This window comes from Plectropomus leopardus, unplaced genomic scaffold (assembly GCF_008729295.1).
Source record: "Plectropomus leopardus isolate mb unplaced genomic scaffold, YSFRI_Pleo_2.0 unplaced_scaffold4042, whole genome shotgun sequence".
NCBI lineage: Eukaryota > Metazoa > Chordata > Actinopteri > Perciformes > Serranidae > Plectropomus > Plectropomus leopardus.
The window spans coordinates 1-2,076 of record NW_024644260.1 but is presented as its reverse complement, the minus strand read 5'-3'; the positions used below and the strand labels follow the sequence as shown (position 1 = coordinate 2,076).

Sequence of the window (2,076 nt, the reverse complement as noted above, 5' to 3'; positions counted from 1 at the left end):
TCTTGCTATTTTTTTGGCCATGTCTTACCAAGTTGCTTACAGTTCTCCCAATATTTTAGCAAGAAATCTGTTCAGTTTGCTCAGGTTTCAAAGGGTTAAACCTGCGCCGGTGTGTGTGCTGTGTTCGTTTTTTCTGTTAGTCTACATGTGGTCACTTTAATAGCTGACTGAACTCTGGGTTCCTTTTTTAGTTTAGCATTGGAGTTTGTTATATTTCAAATTATAAATACTGACAAAAATTAACTAACTAACTAACTAACTAATTAAATTAACTTAAATACTTGATTAAGTTGCAAATTACCGACATACAAACCCTGCCCTAAAATTAAAATAAACAGGTTTTAAACACGCCCTCAACTGTTAAATTAACCCAAATGATGCATCTGCTGTTACATATATTAATATCTTTTCTCTCCTTTGACACTGAGCTGGTATTCATGCTGTTTTTGCACCTTCAGATGTTTGTCAGGTCCTTAAAAGCACGTCTCTGTTCCCTCCTGCTCTCTCAGTGTCTGCGTGTTTCCCTGTCTGCGTGTAGTCCAGAGAGACGGAGGGACGAAGGGCGCCATCCAGGTGGGAGGGTCAGCGGTTGGCACCAAGGGGCGATGCCAGGAAAGGTACCCACCTAATGAAGTCCCCGTTGGGGTCGGTGCGCCGGCCGAAGCCCACGGGGCAGTAGCAGTGGAAAAACTGCTGGAAAAATGAACTGCAGGACAGCCACATCCAGCTGCCCGCGTTCACGCTCCAGTCTGCGTCCAGAAGCAACTCCTCGAAGACCTGCGGCACAAGACGACACAGTCTCAACGTGTTAGTTTCACATTTTAATGCATGATGCCATTTCTTATTTAGACTGCCTCCTTCACCCCGTGGAGCAGAGTAATCAGTGACTGGACGCATCAAAATTTTCACCGAAATCATCGTCTTTAGGCCACGAAAAGAAAGACAGAGGGTCAGCTCTCACCTCGAATCGCTCTCTCCTGTAACCCAGAGTCAAGCAAGAGACCTCGGTGTTATCCTGGACTCAGATTTAACCCTTGAAACCTGAGCAAAGTGGCTTTATTTCTTTTAAAAATGGCGGAAACTTAACAAAAATAGAAATAAAATAAACACAAAAAAACCCCATGAAAAAGCTGAAATTTAAAAATAATTGAATATACAAAGATATTTCCTGTAAAATAATCTGAGTTACATAATTTCAAAAGTTATAAATACAGTTTTCTAGACATTTTTCTCTAGTTTTTCTGATAATATCCAATAATCTCCTCCCCAGAGAATTTCCAGGTTATTTTTTTTGGTGCTTCGCAGCTTCTTATCACGATACTCATTGGCATTTCCGAAACTAACAGAACTGAAGAGGCTGCTGCTGCTGGTTTAGAAACAGGAAGTTTCATTAAAATGAATCAGCCAAAAGTGGACGACATCACTCTGACGTCTATTTTCGTGTCCTCTGTCGTTTCCCCCCGCAGAGTCACACTCCTCACCTTCATCCCCTCCTCCCAGCTGATCCACAGGTCGCCCCGCGTCAGGAAGCACGCCACCGCGTGCCTGGCCAGGTGATGGATCCAGCCCTCCTGCCTCAGCTGAGTCATGATGGCGTCGATCCACGGGAAACCCGTCTTCGCCTCCGCCCACTTGGCGAGCGCTTCGGGGTTTTTGTCCCAGGGGATGCGGACGCAGATGGGGTTCCCCTCCATCTTGTCGAAGCGCGGGTTGTTGGTCGCCGTGGTGTAGAAGAACTCCCGCCACAGTAACTGGCCGTACAGGGAGAGCGGAGGAGAGCTGTTCTTTTTCACCTGGAGACAACAACCACAAACACAGATTAATGTTTTTTTAGATTAAAGTTCAAAAATCTGAAATTTGGTCATGAGTTAGCCCTTTGATACCACAGCGAAGAGCCAACTGGTTTGATTTCTTTCTGAAACACGGGGAGAAAGCGTTTAGCGAATTACAAGGACGCGGCCCAAAAATAAGCAAAAAAAAAAAAAGTTTAAAAATTTTCTTCAACAAGCAAAAAAAAACAAAAAAACAAACAGGAAAATGACCTAAAATGTGCAGAAAAAAGTATAATTCTATATA

At 43.7% G+C, this 2,076-nt stretch overlaps 1 protein-coding gene across 1 annotated transcript; it reads right to left on the bottom strand.

Annotated features, from left to right (window-relative positions):
* Nucleotides 1–353: 353 nt before the first annotated feature.
* LOC121939059 (cryptochrome-1-like) lies at nucleotides 354–1,799 on the bottom strand (the record flags this gene model as incomplete). The annotated part of the gene is made up of 2 exons (XM_042482196.1): nucleotides 354–777; nucleotides 1,482–1,799. Coding segments are annotated over 2 exons (513 nt in total), but the record flags the coding sequence as incomplete, so codon positions are not given.
* Nucleotides 1,800–2,076: the final 277 nt, after the last annotated feature.